Below are 21,600 nucleotides of genomic sequence, written 5' to 3' on the forward strand. Positions count from 1 at the left end.
TGGCTTTTGAGTCACTCCTTCCTGATGGGCCTGGCATGCATGCAGCAAGGTGGTAGGTGCAGACGGGTGCAGCTTCCGAATGACACCATGGAGACCACGATTAGTGGAGTGTTGAGGGGGCAGACGCAGAGTGGGTGCTCTGGGCAGGGAGTGGGAGGGAGGTCGGGGTGAGCTTCATGAGGAAGCCCATGGGCCTGGGCTGCTCCGACTTCGGGGAGGTAGGGCCGCCCTTCCCTACCCAACGTCAGCAGCTGGAGCATGGGGCACTGGTGTGTGAGGGCAGCCGGCCCGAGGCTCTCTGGGCCTAGAGCTGCCCCCTCCCGCGGTGCCTGCCTGCAGGGAGTTCGCCTTTCTTCAGCTTCTGCCCCTTCAACCCAGACCCAAAAGAGCAGCGCCCACCAGTTGCTCTTCAGAAAATATCCCTTCTGCCCCAAGGTTGGCCTGGGGACATCTTTGTGTGTCCCTCAAGGGCCCCTTCCACGTGGCCTTCCAGTCTCCTGGACTCCTGTCCCCTGGGCCCTGAGCTGGGACAGCAGAAGGGAAAGAGGTCCATCTAGGACACGTGCCCTCAGATTCATCTCTGTCTTTCCTTACCCCAGTGGGCCTCTGGGCAACTTCGTGCCTCTGTTGCTGCCCAGCTCTGGCCCTACCATGGGGTTTCATGGGTTCTGAACGGGATGGGGGTACTCTGGGTTCGGCTTATGAGCCTGAGAGAAGCGACCCTTTCCAAAAGCAAAGACTTTTATTTCAGGTTGTTAAAAAAACAAAACAAAACAAAACAAAAAAACAATGCTGCGAGGTTCTCGTGTGTGGGGGCGCAGAGGTTGCAGGACCCGGGCTGGGGTGGCAGGAGGAAAGGGATTCCTACTGTGGGGGCCTTGGCTGTGTGCTCCAGACCTACTTCACAGCTCCCACCATTTCTGACTTGGCCTTCAGGCCATGACCCAGTCCCTCCCCAGCTGTGGAAGCTTTCCCATTGCCACCTGCTCCTATCTGCTCCCACCCGGGAAGCCTCTGAGCAGCCCCCAGCTACGCTTCTCTGGGTCCGCTTCTCCCCATCTCCCTCCTGGCAGCCTCATCGGCCATGCTATCCCACCTCTGGCCGCCTCCCCTCCAGTTCTCTTTCCCTTTGGGTTATGGGAGCCTGGGCTCTAGGAGGATGGTGTTGGAGCACATCCAGGAGGGCTGAAGGCACCGTTGGGTGAACTGGGGCCTCCTTGGGCCTGCTGTGGACTGGGCTCTAGCAGGGCGGGATGTCTGAGTCACTGGCCGAGTTGGATGAGGAAGAGAGGGCTGGCGAGCGCTCTCATTCAGCATGGGAATTTGAGAGAAGGAATGGGGCGGAATCCTTGCTTTTTGGTTAGCTTCTGATGGAGGTGCTGGGTTTAGGGGTGCTCAAGCTAGAGTGGGGCCTCCCCACCTGGCCTGGCCCTCTCACCCTTTCCCCACCCCTTCCCTGCAGCCCCTTCATGCCCTCTCTCTTCTCTCTACAGATGGGACCCAGGTGAGCCCGGGTGCCCGCTGCCCCAGTCCCCCTGGCACAGGTAAGAGTCAGGCCCGAGGGAGCCTGAGGTGGGGAGTGCAAGATGAGGGTGGAGAGGACATCAGAGGGGCGAGAGAAGCAGGGGAGCTGGCTGATGGACCGGAGGGTTGGGAGGTTGGGGTTCTGGGGGTGGGGGCGAAGTTGAGGTGAGGGTAGGGTGAGGAGGGGGCTGGGAGAGGCAACTCTGGATCTAGGCTGGTCCCACTGCTGCGAAGCACAACAGGAAAAGAAAAGGCAGGATGCTCTTCTTGTCCTTGTTGGCTGCAGTGAAGCAGGAAGGCAAGTAGGACGCTAACGTCTATCCTCAGCCCCCTGTCTCACATCAGGCTCTGGGCAGGGCGCCTGCTTCTTGTTCGTTGGCTTCAGTCCTCACACTGGCCCCGCAAAGTGGGCACAGCACCCCTTGCAGGTGGAGAGATGCCTCTTGCCACTCGGGTGGGAGGGGAGGGACCCCTCTCCTGGGTCCTCTCACTGCCCCTTGCCTCCTCTGCCGTTCGGCTCTGCTCTGGTTTAGGATGTGCCCACGGGGCGGGGGCTGGAGTGGCTGAGGGCCGCCCCTCCTCAGCCTTAGCCCGCGTCCACGGAGGGCCTATTGGTGTCTGATGCCTACAAGTTACGCAGGGCGGGGGGGAGTGAAGTCCGGGTGTCCTCTCGCCTCCCTCCTGGTTGTCCAAAAGTTTACAGGCAGGTTGGGGAGACAGGACTCACCAAGAGTAGAATGCAGTAGGTGACCAGTGCCAAAGGAGGGTGCAGCGGACAGAGTTCATCCCTTCATTCAAGAAACACTAAATTCACACCTGTTGTCATGTAGTCCTAGACATGTAATTTCCAAAAAAAAAAAAATACAGAAATTGCAAAAAGAAATATTGATGAACCTCATCTCTGGGCCAGGGCACCTTCCTAGGCATTTTAGGGGGGCAGATACAGAGGTGTATTCATTGATTCAACCAGTATTTATTGGGTTCTTGTCATGTGCTAGGTACTATTCTAGGTGCTGGGATAGTAAGAAGTAAAAAAAAAAAAAAACACAACCAAATTCCTGCCCTTGGAGCTGGACTCCGATTGTCCCTGCCCACACTGGGCTTGGGGGGCACAGAACCACCAACGTGACTGGAATCCAGAGGAGGGAGGAACATGGGGCGGTGGGCTGAGTGCAGGGAAGAAGGAAGATTCCAGCTGGACTTGGAAGAAGGGGCAGGATCTGGAAAAGTAGAATCTGAGGGGTGAGGACGGTACCACCAGGGGGCAGCCCTGTGCTCAGAGGGGGTGGATGGGGCCTCTTGTCCCTGTGAGGCCGAGGCAGCTAGCCCTTTGCCCTGTGGCCTGCCTGGGGTTCTCTGAGGTCCCTCTTACCTCATCAGGGGAGTCACCCCAGGAAGCCAGGACTCCAGATGTGGAGGACTGAGACCCTTCCTGACAGGAGACTCAAGCTGAATGAGAATCTGGGTTCCCTGAGTGGATGCTTGAAGACGGGTGGGGGCATGGAGGCTGTGCTTGCGTGCTGCAGGGCACATCTGGATGCACAGCTGTTCCCTCTGGTCTCTTAGTATCCGGACAGTCGTGGTGGGCACCTCCCTGCTGGGCTCCTCTTGTCTCTCACGGGCAGAGAACGTTAGAGCGGACGCCCCTTAGCAGTAACCTACTGCAAGCCTGTCTTCCTCTGTCCAGTGAGAAACCCCCACGAGGGGTGCTGACTTCCTGAAAGTCCAGGGGAAAATGGAGCCAGAGCACTGGCCTCGGCAGGACCAGAACCCGTGTTCACCATGCCTCTCGCTGGGTGGCTTTGGAGAGGTCCCTTCCCCTGAGCCTCAGTTTCCGCATTTGGGATAATGGAATAGCAATAACCACCTCCTAGGGCCTATGGGGGCTTCAGGGTGAAAGGGTTTTGCAGGCATGCCCACAAGTGTGCTGTAGATCGAAGGTAATGGTTGGTGATGGTTGAGTCGGGCCTGGAGACTGCGTGCCCTGACTCCCTGGCTGCTGCTGTCACAGTGCCTTCCAGCGCCCCTCAGCCTCTGGCTGCCCTGATGGCGGATGCCGAGCCTTGTTGGCTGAGCCGAAGGAGGCCTCTCCAGAAAGCTTTCCCCAATTGTGTGCTCTGTCCTAGGCACACCCCCACCCCCGCCCGCCAACCGGCTTCCCCTTCTCCAGGATGACGGCCCTGCAGACACCCCGCCCCTGAGCATCTCCGGCTGCTCAGTCCAGCCTGGCCCAGCTGACTGTGTGGGCCTAGGACCTGGTCTGGTGGCCGGTTATAAATAGCTCCTGCCCCCACAGCCCTGGGCAGGTACTCCCGGTGTGGGTGCAGAGGACACTTGAGAAGAGGCGGCTGAGCCTGCCGTCCTCACAGTGCCAGGCCCAGAGCTGGCCTGAGGGCGCCGGGAGCAGGCCCCACGGGCATAGGAGCCAGTGAGCTGAGGAAGGTGCCCTGCGGATAGGGCTGTGCAGGCTCAGGGTGGTGGGCCAGGGCTGGCTGTGGGCTCAAGGCGCTGCTTCTTTGTCCTCTGGCCTAGGAGAGAGCATGGGAGGGGGGCAACTGGGAGAGCCCCTCTGGGGCTGGAGGCTGAACAAAGGGGACTGTCGGATAGCTGTCTTTGAGTGCATTAGGGGGCATCCTGGCCAAATCTTCTCATCACTAAATCCTCCCAGCCCCTGCCCTGGAGGGGCAACACCGTTTAGTGGGAAAGGACAGTGCTCGAGTCAGGAGGCTCCGTTCCGGCACTGCCTCTGTAGACTAACCCTGCATGGTTCCATGACCCGCCCCCCGCCCGGGTGAAATGGAGCTGGAAAGACCTACCTCGTGGGACCACGGTGACAGAAGTGAGGAAAGGCCCCTGCAGAGTGTTTCGCCGTGGTCAAGGGAGCCTGCAGCAGGCCAGGGGGGCCCTGACCGCGCCCCCTCTCTGTGCGCCCCCAGGCCACCCCAGGCCCCGTGCAGACACGCCAGGCCCTCAGCCCCAGCCCATGGACCTGCGGGTGGGCCAGCGGCCCCCGGTGGAGCCCCCGCCAGAGCCCGCGCTGTTGGCCCTGCAGCACCCGCAGCGCCTGCACCATCACCTGTTCTTCGCGGGCCTGCCGCAGCGCTCAGCAGAGTCCATGAGGGTAAAGCCCCAGCTCCCCCCACCCGCGGCGGCCTCGAGCTCAGCCCCCCGCCTTCAGCCTCCCCAGAGCCTCGGCTCCTTCTTCAACTCCTTGCCCCTTCCTGGGCGGCCGGCCCTGCCCACAGCTCCCGATGGACGCGCCAGTGCCCCAGTCGCAGGCGGGCCCCCAGGAGCAGGAGCTGCGGCAGCTTCTCCATAAGGACAAGAGCAAGCGGAGTAAGGATGGAGCCTCCCACCGGGGGCCCGTGGCCCGCCCGCAGGGGCGCATTGGGCTGGGGCGGGAGCCACGCCTCCCTCTGCTTGCCCAACGGGCGCTGCCTGTGAATGTGGGTGGGGGTCTGGAGGCTTCGCGGGAGGGGCAGGGCCCCAGGCTTGGCTCTTGCCTCCAGCTGTGGGTATGGACAGGGCGGTGGGCAGGCTGCGGGCCGGGGAGGCCACCGCCCACCCACCCCCGACCCACTCCTGCCCCCCCCCCCGCCAGGTGCCGTAGCCAGCAGCGCGGTCAAGCAGAAACTGGCGGAGGTGATCCTAAAGAAACAGCAGGCTGCCCTAGAGAGAACAGTCCATCCCGGTAGCCCCAGCATTCCCTACAGGTAACGGTCCCTTGTGTCCTTGTCGTGCCCCACCTCCCGAAGCGTCAACCCACGAGCCCTTGTCCTTGCTCCGCCTGCCTCCTGGGTGCTCATCAGCAGACCTGTACCCCCACCTCTAATCATAATGCTGCCCCAACCTCTCTCCTCCCGCCACACACCTGCCCCCTTTTCTCCTTTAATTATCACTCCCTACCCCACCTGAAGCCCTTCCTCGCTGCACCCCTCCCCCACCCCAGCACAGACATACCACACTGGCTTGCTTCTTCCTACAAGAGTCCCTCTTCTCTTTAGGACTTCCCCTAAGCACAAAAATATCCTGCTTCCTAGAGGAGTTTCCTCCCACAGGGGACAGGGTCCCCAGTGTGACTGGCCCTCACCCAAGTCCTGGGACCCTGGCTCCTATGCCGAGATCCCGGGAGGGAGAGTGGCCCGGTGCTGCCACCTGGAGATGGCCCCTGTTCTTGGCAGCCGCACGACGCATGGCCCTGTCAGTGACTGCCTCCCCTGGCAGGTCCTGGGGCCCCGTGCTCAGGAAGAGCCCTCGCAGAGCTCTTGGCCGCCGGGCCCCTGGGCATCCCTGCCCCTCTGAAGCCGCCTTGGCCTTTCCTCCACAGAACTCTCGAGCCCTTGGAGACGGAAGGAGCTGCTCGCTCCATGCTCAGCAGCTTTCTGCCTCCTGTTCCCAGCCTGCCCAGTGACCCCCCAGAACACTTCCCTCTCCGAAAGACAGGTGAGTGGGACGGGCAGGTGGGGGACCCTCCAGGGGAGGGTCAGGAGCGTGGAGGGGCAGCAGCAGGCCAGCCCGCGGTGCTTTTCTCCCGGACGCTGCCCTCGCTTGCCTTCACCCAGAGGTGACTGGGAGGGAGGAGGGTAGTGTGGGGCCACGTAACACTGGTGCTCCCACAGTCTCTGAGCCCAACCTGAAGCTGCGCTACAAGCCCAAGAAGTCCCTGGAGCGGAGGAAGAATCCACTGCTCAGAAAGGAGAGCGCCCCGCCCAGTCTCCGGCGACGGCCCACGGAGACCCTTGGAGGTGAGGGCCCGCAGGGTGGGCAGGGGTGGCCGGTGTTGTCGCTCTGGCTCGGGTCCCACCCAGACGGGGCGGCTGTGCACGGTTATACGGGATGTGTCCTACACGCTCGCCAGGGGGCGGAGTTGAGGCTGAAAGTCAGCCCCTGCTTGGTTGGCTAAGCTGCCGTCTGCCCAGAAGAAGGGGCACCTTAAAAACGTGTGCAAAGGCACCGGAAGCGAGTGGTGGCCTGCCTGCCCTTCTGGGCAGAAAGCGGGAAGCAGAGGCCACCCCCTGGGGAAGGGGGACTGGCCCCGTTGTCCCAGTCACACTGGGCCACTGACCGTGCCCCCCCACCTCCCCAGACTCCTCCCCGAGTAGCAGCAGCACGCCGGCGTCAGGCTGCAGTTCCCCTAATGACAGCGAGCACGGCCCCAACCCTGTCCTGGGCTCCGAGGTAAGACCTTGCCGGGCCGGGCTCTCTGGGGGCGGTTCTGAGGCTCAGCCTTCTTCTCGGCAAGCAGCCCTGACCGAGCTGGGGCCGCAGGGTCTGGGCAGCCCGGACCCGAGCCTCCTGGGGGTTCTGGGGAAGGCAGGCCCAGGGGTAGAGGTCTGGGACCGGTGACCCCTGCCCTGCTCCCCACGGCAGGCGCTCTTGGGCCCGCGGCTGCGGCTGCAGGAGACCTCTCTGGCCCCGTTCGCCTTGCCGACAGTGTCCTTGCTGCCCGCAATCACGCTGGGGCTACCCGCCCCTGCCAGGGTGAGTGGCTGAGGCGCCCTCCCCCCGCCGCCAGCCCCCAGCTTCTGTCGCTCCCTTCTCCTACCACCTCACCCCAACACCTTCACTGCTCTCTCTCGGCGAGGGGTTGTTCCCCCCCCCCCCCCCCCCCCCCCCGGTCCTGCCCCCCCCCCCCCCCCCCCCCCCCCCCCCACCCCTACACTGCTCTCTCTCGGCGAGGGGTTGTTCCCCCCCCCCCACCCCGCCCCCATGACTTCTCCCTACCTCTCCCCAGGCTGATGCTGACCGCAGGGCCCATCCAACTCTGGGCCCTCGGGGGCCAGTCCTGGGGAGCCCCCATGCTCCCCTCTTCCTGCCCCACGGCCTGGAGTCTGAGGCTGGAGGCCCCTTGTCCTCTCGACTACAGCCCATCCTCCTCTTGGATCCCTCAGTTTCTCACGCCCCTCTGCTGACTGGTGAGTTCCAAGGCTTCTCCAGGGGAGGGGCTGGTCCCTGCATCCTGCTAAGGGCCAAGCTCGGAAAGGGTCCCTTCCTTCCTGCCCCTTCTGCAGCGCCCCCATCCTGCGTGTCTCCCCGCTGAGCCCATGCCCCCTTGCCATCCCGTGCCTTTGCTTCCTTCTGTTTCTCCCTTGGGTTCCCTCCTTATGCCCCCCCCACCCCGTTCTTTCCAGTGCCCGGGCTTGGGCCCCTGCCCTTCCACTTTGCCCAGTCCTTACTGACCACCGAGCGGCTCTCTGGGTCAGGCCTCCACCGGCCACTAAGCCGGACCCGCTCAGAGCCCCTGCCCCCAAGTGCCACCGCCCCCCCACCGCTGGGCCCCCTGCAGCCCCGCCTGGAACGGCTCAAACCTCACGTCCAGCTGATCAAGGTGAGGGGAACTGGGTAGGGGAGGTGATGAGGGGTTGCTTCACTGGGCCCCTGGGGACTGAAAGAAGGGAGGCTCAGGAAGGGCTGGGACCTGGAGGGCCAGAGACAGGATATGGCTCCTGAGGGCCCAGAGCCACGTGGCCGCTCAAGTCCCAGCAAGATGAGTGGCCACACAGCCCAGCCCACCATGGCCCACCGCACAGCCTGCACCCCGGCATGGCTTCTCAGTGGGCATCTCCCTTCCCCAGAGGCCAGCCAAGCCAAGTGAGAAGCCCCGACTGCGGCAGATACCCTCCGCTGAGGACCTAGAGACGGATGGTGGGGGAGTGGGGCCAGTGGGGGATGACAGCCTGGAACACAGGGAGTCGAGCCACGGGCAGCATGAAGCCAGAGGCCCCGCTCCTCTCCATCAGCACCAGCAGGTACGGCACGCCCACGTCCCCGGGAAGGGGTAGTCGGGAGACTCTGGGGCCTGGCATAGATGGAAGGGAGGGCGCTAGCTCATCAGTGCAGGAGACAAGTCTGGGACCCAGGCTGCCCTACCAGATCGGCACCAAGGTGCAGACACGTGCCCCCTGCCATGCACACATGTTTGCATATGTGCATGCATGCACGCATGTGCACGCACACATACACACTCCGGCAGCCTGCCCGTCTCGGGAGGAAGCCATGTCCCTTGTCCGGCGCTGAGGCTGGCCTCTCACAGAGCTGGGCATGTCCCTGCCCTGGCCCATCTGCCCTGTGACCGGTTGTCCTGCATCCAGAACGGGGGCTGGGACCGGAAACGGGGCAGAGCCAGGCGCGAGCACTTCAGCCAAGGCGCTCTCACAGCCTGAGTCCAGCAAGCCATGGGGGATTAGTTTGCTAGGGCTGCTGGAACAAGTACCACAGACCCGGCCCCTCAGAGGACAGAAATATGTCGTCTCACGGTTCTGGAGGCCTGGAGGCCGACATCAGGGTTCGTTCTTTCCAAGGGCTGTGAGGGAAGGGGCTGCTCCCGGCCTCTGTCATCGGCTGTAGGTGGCTGTCTTCTCCCTGGGTCCTCACGTCGTCTTCCCCCTGCCTGCCTGTGTCTCACCTTTCCCTTCTTATAAGGACAAAAGTCATATTAGATTAAGGCTCACCCTAATGACCTCATTTCAACTTGGTTACTGCTGTAATTACCTATCTCCAAATAAGGGCACATGCTGAGGTCCTGGGGTGGGGCTTAGGGCTTCACGAATGGGAAGTGGCTGGGACACAACTCAGCCCACGGCACGTGGCAACAGTCCACGTACCTGCAGTGGCTCACGCACGTCCCTGTGTCCTTGGGCAGTTGGCCCGAGGCCCCTTACCTGGGTTCTGGCTTTGGACTCCCAAGGGTCCGAGGAGCTGTGGTGACACAGGGTGGTCATTCTGGGCTGCAGACCTTTGGGGGTGGTGCAGGGGGCCGAAGGTTCAGAGATCAAAGGCCAGAGCCCTGCCAGGAGGCTGGACTAGAGGCATCCTGGAATCTCTCCCGAAAGGGGCCTGCCTGGAGGTTTCCAAGGCCTTGGGCAGCAGGAGATGGAGCAGAATCCTGAGACCTGGAGACTGAGGCCCCCTGTGTCCCTCAGGTGTTTCTCTGGGAGCAGCAGCGACTGGCTGGGCGGCTCCCCCGGGGAGGAATGGGGGACTCTGTGCTGCTTCCCCTGGCCCAGGGCAGTCACCGGCCCCTGTCCAGGGCTCAGTCGTCCCCAGCCGCACCTGCCTCACTGCCAACTCCAGAGCCCGCCAGTCAGGCCCGTGTCCTGCCCAGCTCAGAGACCCCTGCCAGGACCCTGCCATTCACCACAGGTGAGGCCTACATTAGACTGGGTCAGGAGAAGGGGCTGGGGGCCTACAGGGGCTCAGGCGCATGTCCATGTCGTGTCATGCTGTCACTCGGGACATTTTTCGAGGCCACAGAGCACTTTCTTGGCCTTGTCAGATCCACACGGGGCATCCCACAAAGCAGGTGGAGCGGGTGGTTGTTTTCCTTTTGCAGATGAGGAGGCCTGGGCTCGGGAAAGTAAGGTGACAAGCTTGTCGTCAAAGAGCAAGCTGATGGTCAAGCCAGATTAAGAATCCGGGTCTCCTGACAACTCGTTCAGACCTTTCAAAAATGATATTTACTATGGTTTCTCTCTTGGTAAAAAAAAGAGCTCAAAAGCATTTTAGAAATTTTGAGAAATACAGAAAAACGTAAGAACACAATAAAAATCACCGACCGGTGGTGTCCCACCAGCCCGAGGCACCTCTCCTAAATGCTGTTCTAGCTCGGCGCCATCTTTGCCGCAGCTGTATTCAGATACCACACACACGCTGGTTGTGGGTTGAGCCCCGCTTATTCTGTTAACGTATCATGAATACACCCTGATACAATTAACGTTTAAAAATGAGATTTTTTTTTTTTAAAGATTTTATTTATTTATTTGAGACAGAGAGAATGAGATACAGAGAGCATGAGAGGGAGGAGGGTCAGAGGGAGAAGCAGACTCCCTGCCGAGCAGGGAGCCCGATGTGGGACTCGATCCCGGGACTCCAGGATCATGACCTGAGCTGAAGGCAGTCGCTTAACCAACTGAGCCACCCAGGCGCCCAAAAATGAGATTTTTATAGTATTTCATCACAGTATTTTTTTTTTTTTTTTGAAGATTTCTTATTGGTTGGGCAGCTAGGTGGTTACTCATTTTTCCTCATGTGAATTTCCTTGTCCATGAATCTTTACCCATCCCTGGCGTTGTTTCCCAAGGGCTACTCTTAAGGAGTGTGGCATCCCTGGGTCAAGTGGGGTGAGCATTTTGAGGATCCCAATGTCCTGAGGCGTGCTGAAATTGACCCACCCACTGACAGCGTGCAGGGCCCTCTAGGCGGCCCGCTGGTCAGGCCGAAACAGTCACTTCCCCAAAACTGCATCTGTCTTGTCACGTGGCCCAGCGTCACTGTGGGCTGCCCAGCTCTTGGCTTGGGGGTTTCTGGAGGAATTCTTTCTCCTCTCACGCCCCTGTGGCAGCCTGTCTGGGTCGTGACATCCAGCGTGAGACCCCGACATTACGCCTCCTTTTGTCAGGCTCTGGGCTCTTGAGGTCTTGGTAGCCGTAGGGAGCCATGTGGGGAGGGTCAGGGGGCAGGAAGGCAGGGGCTCTGTGGCCACGGTGTTGGCTGGGGCCGAGCTGGCGTGTGCGGGGGTGGGGGGGCGCCTGAGGCTGGAAGAGGCTGGGGCACGTGTGTGTGTGTGTGTGTGTGTGTGTGTGTGTGTGTGTGTGTACGTGCGTGAAGGGCTGAGGGGCCGGATGGGGCATGCGGGGCTGTGTGAGTGGTGGTGGGGGGCTGTCAGGTCTGGCTCCACGTGGGTGTGGGCGTCTGCAGCCGTGGCGGGGCAGCGGGTGGGGGCTCCCTCGGGCCGGGCCCTGAGCCCTGAGCCCTGAGCCCTGAGCCCCGCTCTCGGCAGGGCTGGTCTATGACTCGGTCATGTTGAAGCACCAGTGCTCCTGCGGAGACAACAGCAGGCACCCGGAGCACGCGGGCCGGATCCAGAGCATCTGGTCCCGGCTGCAGGAGCGGGGGCTCCGGGGCCAGTGTGAGGTGAGGCGGCAGCGTGGGTGCGTGTGGAACCCGAGGAGGCAGGGGTCACGGGCGGGAGGGGCCGAGCGGGCGGTGGTCGTGGCAGGGAGGGGGTGAGCCGGGGCTGAGGAGCTCTGCGGGCCCTCCCTCAGTGTCTCCGGGGCCGGAAGGCCTCCCTGGAGGAGCTGCAGTCCGTGCACTCGGAGCGGCATGTGCTCCTCTATGGCACCAACCCGCTCAGCCGCCTCAAACTGGACAACGGGAAGCTGGCAGGTAGGGGCCCAGGGGCGCTTGGGATCCCCGTACCTCCCCCGACTCACCCAGCCGCTGCGTTCCCAGCTCTGCCCAGCCTGTTCCCCCAGCGTCCTGGGCGTCCCCACGCCGCGGCCCACTTCCCCCTCGCCCTGGGCAGCCGGCCCCAGCCCTCGGCAGGCCAGAGCTGAGAGGCTGCAGCTCACACACCCTGGGCCTCTCCCCACAGGGCTCCTGGCACAGCGGATGTTTGTGATGCTGCCCTGTGGTGGGGTAGGGGTAAGTGTGCCCGGCGGGGGGGGCTTGAGCAGCCATTGCCACGGGCTCTTGGAGCGCCTCCCTTCTGTTCTCCCAGGCCCAGCCCCTACCTGCTTGTTCTTGTGGTTCTGCCAGACCTGTTGGGCCAGGGGCTCTCCCCTAATGCTCCTCTGCCGGCTAGAAGCTCCTTGTGGACAGGTGTGTCCTCCACCCGTCAGTGTCTCCTGAGCGGGGAGCCCTTTGCCTTGCACTTAGAAGGTGTTTGGTAAATGTGGAGTGAGGCTCAAAGAGCAGGGGGTCATCTCCCTTCGTAAGACCCTGGTGGTGGTCGGGATTCGCCCTTCCACGCCGGCCTCCAGGCGGAGTCGGGCTGCTCGGCCTGGGGCTGTGGGGGTGCCTCCAGGGTCCTTGGTGACCCAGGCAATTCTCTCCCACGGCCCAGCTTCCCCTCCTCCCAGTTCACCCTGCTTCCTCTGGTGGTGTCCCAGCCAGGAGTGTGGAGGCAGGGGATGGAGGCCTAGTTCCAGAGGGAAGTGGGAGCTGTAGCTGGGGGGCTGTTGGGGAGCCGGTCAGCGCCCTGTTCACAACTTCCCATTTCTTGCCACTTTCTGATTTTTCCAACTGTTGTTGCTTCTGTTTTCTCCTCCCTCCTCTCCCTCTCTGTCTGTCTCTCTCTCTCTCTTTCTCCAGCCTCTTGCGACTCTCTCTGCCTTCCTCGCCTCTCTTGGTCCGCCTCGCCCTCCCCATCTCCCCATCATGCCCCCCGGCCCCTCCCTAGCCTTGAGGCCCAGGGACTGGGTTTGGGGGGCCTCCCAGCCTGGGCTAGGGGCCCTGAGTGGAAGACAGTGGTGCAGACGGCCCCTCGAGCTCCGACCATCCCGCAGGGCCTGAGCAGAGTCAGCTGGGGCTTAAAACCCCCTCCCGGTCCAAACCCCAAGTCCCGCCCAGGTAACGCCATGCCCCCTCCTCTGAGCGGGGAGGCAGGCGCGATGCTGCCGGCCGAGTGCTGGCCAGATACGGGCTGGTGATGTGGACTGAAGCTGGGAAGGAGAAGTCATGCTGGGATTGGGGGACACAGGAGGCCTTGCCTTTGGGTGGTGGGGCACTGGGGAGGCAGCACTGTCTGCCCAGCTCCCTGCCCCTGGGGTCCTGGCCGTGGGGTGGGCACCACCCAAGTGGGCCCTGGCTCCTGGGGGGGCCTTGGATGATGCGGGCCCTGACTCTGGCCCCCACAGGTGGATACCGATACCATCTGGAACGAGCTGCACTCGTCCAATGCAGCCCGCTGGGCCGCCGGCAGCGTCACCGACCTCGCCTTCAAAGTAGCTTCCCGCGAGCTAAAGGTAGGAGCTTTGAGTGGGAGGTGGGTAAGCCGCAGAGGGGGTGGCAGGACCGGGGCAGCAGGGAAGGCCAGACCCAGAGCCCCAGACCTCTCACTCCTCTTGGATATCTGCCACAGGGTGGGAAGGGAAGGGAAATCGAGAGCACTGGGGACGAAGCTGAGATTCGAACCTTACGCTCATGCTGTTTGGTGGGGAGTCAAGCCACTGGTCTCTAAGAGACCCAGGGTCATAATTATTCAGGATCATTTCACACACAGACCCGCTGTGTGACCACCGACAAGTTGCAGAGCATCTCTGGACCTTTCCCATTGGCAAATTGGTTCTTTGCAATACCGAGGTTTTGTAGACCCGGTTGGTGCTTGTGCTTGTTTGCTCTGGGCTGGGCACCTTCCAGGGGCTCGTGCTGAGGTCCGTACCCCCAGCTGTTGAAGAGCTCATAGCCCAAGGTGGTCACACGTTCAGTGTCCTAGCTCCTCCTTGGTGCGGGGAGGGCATGCAATGAAGAGCTCAGCGCTGGGCTTTGCGTTCTGGCTTCACCCTTTGACAAGTGGGCAACTTCCCACAAGCTATTTAACTTGCCCAAGCTTCAGATTTCTCCTCAGCTGTGAACTAGAGAGAATCCTGTTTATCTCATGGAGATGTTGTGAGGATTAGATGACATTTACCTCAGAGAGATGTCAGGATGAAGTCCCGCGTTTATAGAGTGCTGGGGCACAGTGCCGGGCATGTAGCTTCTGCCCGACAAACAGTAACTGTTGTTATAAAGTGGTAAGAGTCCAGACACACCAGGGTGGGGGGGTTTGTTCACGGCCAGTGTAAAGGCAGAGGATGCCTGGCCTGGCCTGGTGGCCAAGCCCCAGGGCACCTCAGATCCAGCCTGGCCGCCGGCAGATCTGCTGACAGCTATTGTCTGATGGCCCCTCCTCAAGGGATGAGCCTGGGGTTGGGGGCAGCTTCATGGAGTTGTGGGTCCGAGTGCTGGCCCCTTGGTTGACAAGCATTCTTTCTGTTTCCAGAATGGTTTTGCTGTGGTTCGGCCCCCAGGACACCATGCAGACCATTCCACAGCCATGTAAGGCTGGGGGGAAGCCTGGGCGGGGGTGAGATGGGGGCGGCATTCCCCCTCCGTCCCCTGAGCCTTCTGGGGCCGGGCCAGGCCGGGGGGGCAGAAGATGGAGGCTGGAGAGGTGGAGACCGGGGGGGATGGGCGGGCAGAGCCTCTCTCTCGTCCTCCCAGGGGCTTTTGCTTCTTCAACTCCGTGGCCATCGCCTGCCGGCAGCTTCAACAACAGGGCAAGGCCAACAAGATCCTCATCATGGACTGGGTAGGTCCCGGTTCCTAGCCCCTTCAGATCTGAGAGCCCCTTGGAAAGAGCCCTGAGCCTGGCATCAGAGGATCTGGCTTCCTGTCCGAGTTCTGCATGAGCCTCCTGGGCCCTCTGTATAAAATGTGGGCGAAGATAAGAGCCACATCGGGGGGCTGCTGGGAGGCCCGGGGGCGATGGCGTGTGGGAAGGCCTCAGCCATCTCGAACTCCCTCGGCGGGAGGAGCCACTTGAGCGCTCTTTGGCCTCCAGGGGCTTCTTTCTGCAGGTGTCCTAATTGCTGCATTGTCCCTACGGTCACAGTGTGATAGCAGGTCACCTCAACGTGCCCCTAATCACATCCAGACCCTGCGGTTTGACCTGTGGTGGGTTTTGAGCCTGACTGTTACCTGGTTTCAGATGAGGAATGTGAGCCCAGAGAGGTTAAGTAACTTGCACATAGCCACACATCTAGTAAGTCCTGAGACTGCGATTTGAACGCAGGCCAGTTAGCTCTGGAGTCCATGCATCCAGCTAAGCTGCACACTCTGCATGAGCGGCTGTGAATGGACGTGCCTCTGCAGCCGTTGAGGACAGTGGAGGAACTTGCCACCCTTGTGCCCACGTGTGGTCCTCTGACTTACCAAGTGTCAGGCCACAGCTCTTCCTAGCAGTCGTGGCCCCGGGCCTCGTGGACCTGCCCCTCTGTAACTGAGCTTGGTTTCCCATCACCCTATCACTCCTGCACCTTGGACAAGACGCAGTAGCGAAGGTTCCTGACATGTGTAAGGCCGGACCCCTCCCTCTTCTGCCGTACATGTCTTGCCCTTGGCATGCCTCCTCCCCTTCAGGGTCTCGTGGTATATCCACCCTGGTTCAGGGCTGTGCACACATCTGTGTGCACACGGAGAGGGCCAGTGGACTACTTGGGACCACCCAGCAGTGTAGCTCTAAGAACCCCAGTCTCCCTACTCCCAGTCTAGGATCCTGACCCTCAGAAGAGGGACGCTCACAGCCCTTTTGAGCTGCGCCAGCCCCCAGCTGTGTGCTTTCAGGCCTTCCCTAATCATTGCCCATCTCCCTGCCCAGGATGTTCACCACGGCAACGGCACCCAGCAGACCTTCTACCAGGACCCCAGTGTCCTCTACATCTCCCTGCATCGCCATGATGACGGCAACTTCTTCCCCGGCAGCGGGGCCGTGGATGAGGTAACTACATGCTCCCTCCCAGCCCCGTTGACTCTGCCTCTATCACAACTAGCTGTGTGATCCAGGGCAGGTTGGGTAGCCTCTCTGATGCTCCGCTTCTCGATCGGGAAGTGAAGAGGCCGGGCGAGCTGGTCTCGCAGCCCTGGCGTCCTGGGATTCCTCTCCTGGGACTCTGCTCTCCTCTTGTCTCTCTTGCTTCCTGTTTCCCAGGTGGGAGCTGGTAGCGGTGAGGGCTTCAACGTCAACGTGGCCTGGGCCGGAGGTCTGGACCCCCCAATGGGGGATCCTGAGTACCTGGCTGCCTTCAGGTAAGTGCTGTGGGGGCCCAGGGGAGGTCTGCCCAGCAAGGCCACTCTTTCCTGCCCCTTAGCCCAACAGCACCAGGCTGGAGGTGATGGGTTGGCTTGGGAGCCCGTCCTCATCCAATCACTGGACATTATAAGCCAGTCCTGGGGTGGGCCTTCCAGACTGAGACAAACAAAAGGAAAGACACTATTACACTGGCCTCTAGGAGCCTCCAGGCCCCATGAGAAGACAGGAAACACAGAATGAAAAAGTCAAAGGTGCTTTATAAAGGCACATGTTACCCAGAGCCAGTGTTGAATTGAGTGCCAGAAGATAGGCAGGGTGGAGTGAGCATAGCTGCCGCATTCAGTCAAAGAAGCCTGCCTGGAGGAGGTGGGCTTTGCACAGGAGGTAAGAAATTTAAATTGTGGAGAAAGAAAGCAGATGATGTTCATATTGGGGGAGTTGCTTAAGAAAGGGCATTCTAGAAGAGGGGCTTGGGCTCTGTTTAGGAGCCCTTATATGTTTCATTCCAGGGTACCTATACTCTGTTTGGGAAAAGAGAACCCTGGAAGTAGGTCTCAAATACTTTTCTGGAAATATTCACCATGAGAGCTAATTCTGTAGGAGCCCTGGACTGGGCTTCCTAGTGTCTGTGTGCCCTGAGCCCGGGGCTTTGAAACACATCAAAATGGACGCCAGAGTTGGGTGAGGGATGGAGGGAGGCAGCTGTGGGGGGCCGGCAGGGGCAGAGGATGAGAGAATGGATCTGGGTGGCCCAGGACCTCAAGAGAGTCAGCTCTCAGGTAGCAGGTGGTGAGGTGTGGTCAACTCAGTCCAAAGCGGGTGACAGCTGAGTACCAATAGTTTCAGCCCCCGAGGCTTAGTGACCTGCCCCCACCGTGGTCCTGCCCAACTGCACCCCACAGACACACGTGGACACACACACACAAGTGCGTGCGCACACACACACACACACAGACAAGCACCCATGCATGCACGCACACTCTTCTTTCTTTCCCTTTGGTGCCCCTTCCTTGACTCCTTCCTGCCTCAGCTCTGGGTGGCTGAGTCCTCAGGCTGTGTGCTAGGGATATGGGTGGCCAGCCAGGTCAAGGAGGTCAGAGGGATCCATTTATCCTGCTGGGAGATTGGGTGTCTTGGAGTCCTAAGAGCAGGGTACCCACAGTAAAGCTGGTGGGAAGGGGCCTCTGCCCTGGCAGCCCTGCACGGAGTGCTGAGCCCCTGCCTCTGGCACCCACACAGGATGGTTGTGATGCCCATCGCCCGAGAGTTCTCTCCGGACCTGGTCCTGGTGTCAGCTGGGTTTGATGCCGCCGAGGGTCACCCAGCCCCACTGGGTGGCTACCATGTTTCCGCTAAATGTAAGGAGGGCCCAGCCCAGGAGGCGATGTAGGGAATGAGGGCTAGGCTGGGAGGAGAGGCACTGCCCAAGCCCAGGGAAGGTGGCAATGGCCGGCCCAGGGCCATGAGTGAGGACTGGGGTGTGACAGCTGGTCCTGGCATTCCCTAGGCCCTCCTCGCCTAGTCCTGCCCAGAGCCCTTTCTCATGACAGGGCCGTCACCATGGGAGGCCTAAGCCACAACCCGGGGGTGAAGTCTGGTAGCCAAGCTCAGCCATGGGACCCCCCTCCCAATGCACACCCCAGTTGTGCATCCCCAGCTGGGTTGGCAGCTTCTCCCGGAGGAGGATGGGGAGGAGCATGTTCTCAGAACAGAGGGAGCCCACTCAGCCTGCTGGGCCCCAGGGCTTGGGGGACAGAAAGAGAAGATGTTGTGGCTTAGTGGAAAAGACGGGCTGGAGCCCAAGCCCTGGGTTCCAGTACCGGCCCTGCTATTTACTAGCTGTGGGCCTCATGCAAGTCCTTCAAGCTCCACAAGCCTTGACTGGGGCATACGAATAGGTTTGACCTGGGGGTCCACGTGAAGGGCCTGGAAGAAAGAGAGATGTATGCATCGGATTGTTATTTATAAAGGAGGACGCCAGCAGGGAAATCACAGAGAGGGTCCACCTCCCCTCCAGCCCTGCCTCTCCTCTCCCTCCCCACCCAACCTTCTAGGTTTTGGGTACATGACGCAGCAGCTGATGAGCTTGGCGGGAGGTGCAGTGGTGCTGGCCTTGGAAGGTGGCCATGACCTCACAGCCATCTGTGATGCTTCTGAGGCCTGTGTGGCTGCTCTTCTGGGCAACAAGGTGAGCAGCCCGCCCCCCCGTCTATGCATCCACAGGGCAGGAAGCCCAGCTCCCCGAGGACGGCCCCAGCAAGCAGGCAGATGGAGTGCCCCCAGAGGGCTCACAGATAGGGCCGGGGTGGCAGGCCTAGAACGAGGGGGACAGAGTGGGTACCCCTTCCCCAGGTCAGGTCTAAGACCAGTGTTTCCAGCCCTAGGCAGAGCTGGGAGCACATGCATATTTGTGCCTGGAAAGCCAGGGCCCTTGGCGTGGGAGAGAGCTGGGCCTGTGGGTCCCTAAGAGCTGAGGTGGTGTTTTCTCTTACAGGTGGATCCTCTCTCAGAAGAGGGCTGGAAACAGAAACCCAACCTCAACGCCATCCGCTCTTTGGAAGCCGTGATCCGGGTGCACAGTGAGTACGGAGAGAGGGCACCTGCTGACCCCAGACTTGGGAGAACCTCAGGGGTCTCCTGCCCTCAGTAACCCGGGCCCCATGGCTTCCAGTGCCCGCCAGGCAAGGGGCTCCACCGCTGTGCTGGAGTAGGCTTCCTATGAATTACCCCAATGGTAATGGTGGGTCTGCCTCCCTCCCTGCAAATGGGTACTCTCGGAGCCCTCCAGATGGATCCAGTGGGGACCACCAGTCAGTGGGGGCCACCTGCCTCCTCAAGGCAGAACGGCCTCCCATCCCCAGCCGCAGCCCTAGGCCAGGGCCAGGCTAGTAGCAATAGGCCTTTTGCCAAAAGCCCTGGTTCTACCTTGACCCTCAGTCCTGTCCACAGGGATCTTGGGAGCTCTGCCTGCTTTGGGGCCTGGTCTTAGAATAACCCCACATTTGGGGGTGCCTGGGTGGCTCAGAGGGTTAAGCATCCAACTGTTGATTTTGGCTCAGGTTTTGATCCTCAGGGTCATGAGTTCAAATCCTGCATTGGACTCTACGCCCAGCGTGGAGCTTACTTTAAAAAAAAAAAAAGGAATAACCCTACATTTGGAAAGCACTTTAAATTTTCCCCTGCAACTTAGCATCTATGGAGCACTTTATGTAAAGACCCGTGTTCAAGGGGTTCAATGCTAGGAATACAAAAATGAATAAAGTAGATTTCCCCACATCCAGTAGAGGAAGTGTGCATAACAGTAAAGATGCTGCTGGTACTTTGTATGGCATCTTCACGCTGGGCCAGGCTCTGGGCTGGGCGTGTGCCATGGACGTTATTTCTGACAACAATGGGCAGGATGGTCATGTCCATGGCTTAGCGGGGGCGGTGGAAGCCCGGGGCCGTGAGTGACCCGCTGACGGCCACACAGAGTCAGCTCTGTGCTGCGTCCTTCCCGCCCCCACGCTGTCCTGTCCTACGTGCTGGGCAGAGATGCAGACCCCATCTAGGGAAGAGTGAGCCCCACTGGTGCTCTTAGGAACCCCACACTGTGGGAATGGCTCAGGGGTGGGCCAATAGCTTGGGCACCTGCTAGGGCCCCCCAGTAGCCACAGTGAATCAGCTCTGCTCACCCTGGCAGGGCTGCGGGGGGCGGAGGGGCAGGTGAGGGGACGTGTTATGTTGAGGGTAGAGGCGGGTGAGAACGCTGACCCCAAACTGAGGATACGCCCGCCGCTGTCGGGCCCTCGCCCTGAGAGGTCCAGCCTTGTATCAGTCTAGGACGCGTGGTGTGGCAGGGTGGGGGGGCTCGTTTCCCCAACCCCGCCTGAGTCGGCTTCTTGCCCCAGGTAAATACTGGGGCTGCATGCAGCGCCTGGCTTCCTGTCCAGACTCCTGGGCGCCCAGGGTGCCCGGGGCCGACACAGAAGAAGTGGAGGCAGTGACGGCATTGGCATCCCTCTCCGTGGGCATCCTGGCTGAAGAGCGGTAACGCCCGCCCCCGGGCCCCCAGCCTCTCCACCCCTCGGCCCCTCCCAACCCGAGGACCCCAGATCCCAGCACAGCTGCCCCAGCCTCCTGAGGCCCTCCAGCAGCCCCCACCCTTGTCTCTCCCCCAGGCCCTCAGAACAGCTGGTGGAGGAGGAAGAACCTATGAATCTCTAAGCCTCCAGAACGGATCTGCCTGCCCACCCTGCCCTTTGGACCTGGTTCTCTTCTAACCTCTGGCAACAGTACCCGTTCCCGGGGTCTTCAGAGAGCCTTCGGGCAGGTAGTTGGGGCTAGAGAACAGCCCCTTGCAGTCACCCCAAGGAGCCTGAGAAGGGCCCTGGGTCTAGGATAGGGACCAAAGAGGACCCGGAGAGGAGGCAGGCTGGGCAGCCAGGTGGGCCTCAGTAGGGCTCTCTCAAGAACAGAGTCTACCCGTTTGGGGTCCAGGCCCCTGGCTGGGCCCCCATTCCTCAGGACTGCACAGAGGAGGACTAGCTCAGTCGGGCCCACCGATAACCACTATTCTTGGCTCTGTAGACCCTGGGCTCTGCACACAGCCCCAGGCTCCACACAGAAATGTGAACTTGGCCTCAGCCAGGGTGGTCTTTCCTAGGCTCTGAGGGCTGGACTGGAGTCGGGGCTGGGTAGGAGGAGCCAGGGGTCTGCCATCCCTGAGGGCAGGGGGCGTCCCTCTTGACGGCTTCCTCAGATGACTCTGGAAGCTTCTCCCCCACCCCCACCCTGCCCCGCCACTGGGCAGGGAGACAAAGCTCCTTCCGAGAGAGCAGCCATCAGCAGGCCTCCCAGCTGGTCCCTGGCCCCGCCAGAGGCCACCCTACGTCAGCCATCTCAGTGCCCTGGTGGAGCAGACAGGTGCTCTGGGAGTCCCGTGCTTCCTGAGCCAATGGTGCCAAACTCTTCATCTCTCCTCAGCGGCACGGCATGACCGCCAGGGGCCCCTCGGTCACTGCCCCCCTCCGTGAGCCTTCTCTCTTTCTGGGGTCTCCCTCACCCAGCTCTGACTCCTGCCCTACATAGGACTAGCTTGGCTGAGGGGAAAGGGGGTGGGAGAGTGGACACAAGACATGGGGGAGGGGAGGCTGCCCTGGCAAAGTCTTCAAGGCTTCTGGGGTCCGGGCCTGGGGCCAAGAAGGAAAGTGTTGGGGTGTGTGTGTGTGTGTGTGTGTGTGTGTGTGTGTGTGTGAGAGAGTATGTGTGTTTGTGTGAGAGAGTACGTGTGTGCACGTGTGTGTGTGTGTGTGTCTTCCCCAGGACCACCATACCCTGTGTACGTATGCATGTTTTTGTAAAAAAAAAAAAAATGGAAAAAAATCTGAACAATAAATGTTTTATTTGCTTTAAAGGTGCCTGTGAAAAGGCCTCTGGGGATGCGGGGTGAACCGCCGGCGGACAGCAGTGCGGGGGCGGGCGGCGGGCCACACGGCACAGCACGCGTCTCATTTGATGTGGGAAAG

General features: G+C 61.0%; 1 protein-coding gene across 1 annotated transcript; it reads left to right on the top strand.

Annotated features, from left to right (window-relative positions):
• The first annotated feature begins 1,498 nt into the window (after positions 1 to 1,498).
• On the top strand, positions 1,499 to 21,507 carry HDAC7 (histone deacetylase 7). The gene is made up of 24 exons (XM_021704876.2): positions 1,499 to 1,544; positions 4,461 to 4,645; positions 4,770 to 4,860; positions 5,126 to 5,237; positions 5,852 to 5,967; positions 6,144 to 6,269; positions 6,611 to 6,702; positions 7,259 to 7,439; positions 7,656 to 7,852; positions 8,100 to 8,273; positions 9,447 to 9,666; positions 11,303 to 11,436; positions 11,568 to 11,688; positions 11,897 to 11,946; positions 13,161 to 13,268; positions 14,285 to 14,340; positions 14,506 to 14,593; positions 15,662 to 15,781; positions 15,992 to 16,089; positions 17,333 to 17,451; positions 18,148 to 18,281; positions 18,588 to 18,672; positions 19,984 to 20,122; positions 20,254 to 21,507. The coding sequence occupies exons 2-24, from the start codon at positions 4,508 to 4,510 to the stop codon at positions 20,297 to 20,299; spliced, it is 2,745 nt and encodes a 914-aa protein (XP_021560551.1). The 5' UTR covers positions 1,499 to 1,544; positions 4,461 to 4,507; the 3' UTR covers positions 20,300 to 21,507.
• The last annotated feature ends 93 nt before the right edge of the window (positions 21,508 to 21,600 follow it).

This window comes from Neomonachus schauinslandi, chromosome 5 (assembly GCF_002201575.2).
Source record: "Neomonachus schauinslandi chromosome 5, ASM220157v2, whole genome shotgun sequence".
Lineage (NCBI taxonomy): Eukaryota > Metazoa > Chordata > Mammalia > Carnivora > Phocidae > Neomonachus > Neomonachus schauinslandi.